Consider the following 2,212-nt stretch of genomic DNA (forward strand, 5'->3'; position numbering starts at 1 on the left):
GACCTCCCCTTCATCGAAGTCGTCGTCTTCCTCCTCTTCCTTTTTTTTTTTTTTTTTTTTTTTAGTTTAATGTATTTTAATAGCAAACTTACAGGAACAGCACAGAAGACAGACAACATTAAAAACATGGGCTTGCATGTAGGACAACTTAGTTAGAAAAGTATAGTGACGGATGGAATCTACTGGATGATAAAAATGCTACAAACACCAGTTAGTTGCCGTCAATAAGAAATTTACTTATTTTAAAAAAATCCAAATGCTGGCGTTGTCCAGAAAATTTTAACAGGCTTATTTATAATTGTTATAAAGTTGAACTGTTGAAATGTGTTCACTGAAACCTTTTGCTTCCATTAATGCTTTACATCTTGCATTTATATTAAAAATTCACACACAAATGAACGTGGAGAAACTGCCAATACCTGATTCTGTCCCTATGTTTCCACTCGCAATCATATACTTAGGTAGCTTTGACCCCATGGAAAAAAATATCTAACATTCAGAACTACTGATAACAGGAAGAAGAGGAAAAAAAAATTTTTTTTTGAGAATGAAATGTTTCCCCTCATAGTGGACTCTTAAGCACGCTCTCCGTGTATGCGGCGAGCTAGCTGGATATCTTTTGGCATAATTGTTACACGTTTGGCATGGATAGCACACAGGTTGGTATCTTCAAAAAGGCCAACCAGATAGGCCTCACTTGCCTCCTGCAAAGCACCAATAGCTGCACTCTGGAAGCGCAGATCTGTTTTGAAGTCCTGAGCAATTTCTCGCACCAGATGTTGAAAGGGGAGCTTGCGAATCAGAAGTTCAGTGGACTTCTGATAGCGCCTGATTTCACGGAGTGCCACAGTACCAGGCCTGTAACGATGACGTTTCTTCACCCCTCCAGTAGAGGGCGCACTCTTGCGAGCGGCTTTTGTAGTCAGTTGTTTCCTGGGTGCTTTACCACCAGTGGATTTGCGGGCAGTCTGCTTTGTACGAGCCATGGTATAGGCACCTCCTTACCCCACTTCTCCTTCGGCTGGAGCTCAGCAAGCGAGAGGTGGCGCTGGCGTTAGAGAGCCCTTCCTCCTCTTCCTTTATGATAGTTTTTTTTTTAAGTTTTCTTTATTTATTTTATGTATGTGAGTATACTGTCATTGTCTTCAGACACACCAGAAGAGGGCATCAGATTCCACTTCAGATGGTTGTGAGCCACCATGTAGTTGCTGGGAATTGAACTCAGGTCCTTTGGAAGAACAATCAGTGCTCTTAACCACTGAGCCATCTCTCCAGCCCATGATAGGGTTCTACTACGTAGCTCAGGCTAACCTTGAATCAGAAATCCTCATATTTCTACCTTGTGAGTGCTGGGGTTGCAGTTGTGTACTTTGTGAACCTCACACAACAGCCAGAGGCCGAGTGGTGTGGTGGTGGTGGTGGTGGTGGTGGTGGTGGTGGTGGTGGTGTGTGTGTGTGAGTGTGTGTGTGTGTAGAGGCCACCCACAGGTCAGCCTTGGGTATCCTTCCTTGGGAGCTGTCCTTCTTGTCTTTTTGGAGGAAGAGTATCACTGGGACCTAGAGCTCACCAAGGGTGACTGGCCAGAAAGTTTCAGAAAGCCTTCCGTCTCTGCTTCCCCAGTGCTGGGATTACAAATATATGTAACCACAACTTACTTTTTTCCCTGTGGGTTCTGAGGAACAAACTTATCTACGCATGCGTGTGCTAAAGCCCTTTACTAACTGAGCTATACCTCAGTCCACAAGGCTACTTTTCAAAGACCCCAAACCAGCTTGGTTTCAGTTTCCATTCTTCAAAAGCAGTGCTCTACACACAGTCTGATTCTCTGGCGGCCTCTCCCTTTCTGTGGATTAAAATAAAATTAGGACAAAACAGGCAAGAAATCACTTACAGCAAGGGTGATAAGAAGTGGCTAACGTGATGTTTTATTTCATTTAAGATTTTGAGTTTTAACTAAAGTATAAAAAGTGTAACATATGATGTAGATGCTGTTTTGAATGGTGTGCACATTGTACAAAGGCTAAATAAGACTAATGAGTACACCTTTTGTCTTAGATACGTATTAATTGTGAGATTTGAAGTGTATTCTCTTAGCCACTTTCTATTGTATAATCTACTGTTATTCACTGTAGTCACTGTGGTATCCAACAGGTCTCTGAAACTTAGTCTATCTATATCTATGTACCTATGTATTTATGTATCTATGTATTG

At 42.0% G+C, this 2,212-nt stretch overlaps 1 protein-coding gene across 1 annotated transcript; it reads right to left on the reverse strand.

Annotated features, from left to right (window-relative positions):
* Nucleotides 1–489: 489 nt before the first annotated feature.
* Nucleotides 490–986, reverse strand: LOC114640592 (histone H3.3-like). Its single transcript, XM_028789538.1, has one exon. It carries the CDS (start codon nt 984–986, stop codon nt 576–578), a length of 411 nt encoding a protein of 136 aa, XP_028645371.1. The 3' UTR covers nt 490–575.
* Between the last annotated feature and the right edge of the window lie 1,226 nt (nt 987–2,212).

This window comes from Grammomys surdaster, unplaced genomic scaffold (assembly GCF_004785775.1).
Source record: "Grammomys surdaster isolate TR1022 unplaced genomic scaffold, NIH_TR_1.0 125846, whole genome shotgun sequence".
Taxonomy (NCBI): Eukaryota; Metazoa; Chordata; class Mammalia; order Rodentia; family Muridae; genus Grammomys; species Grammomys surdaster.

Coding starts and splice junctions, on each gene's coding strand:
- LOC114640592 (XM_028789538.1), bottom strand. CDS start 986: ATGGCTCGTACAAAGCAGACTGCCCGCAAATCCACTGGTGGTAAAGCA.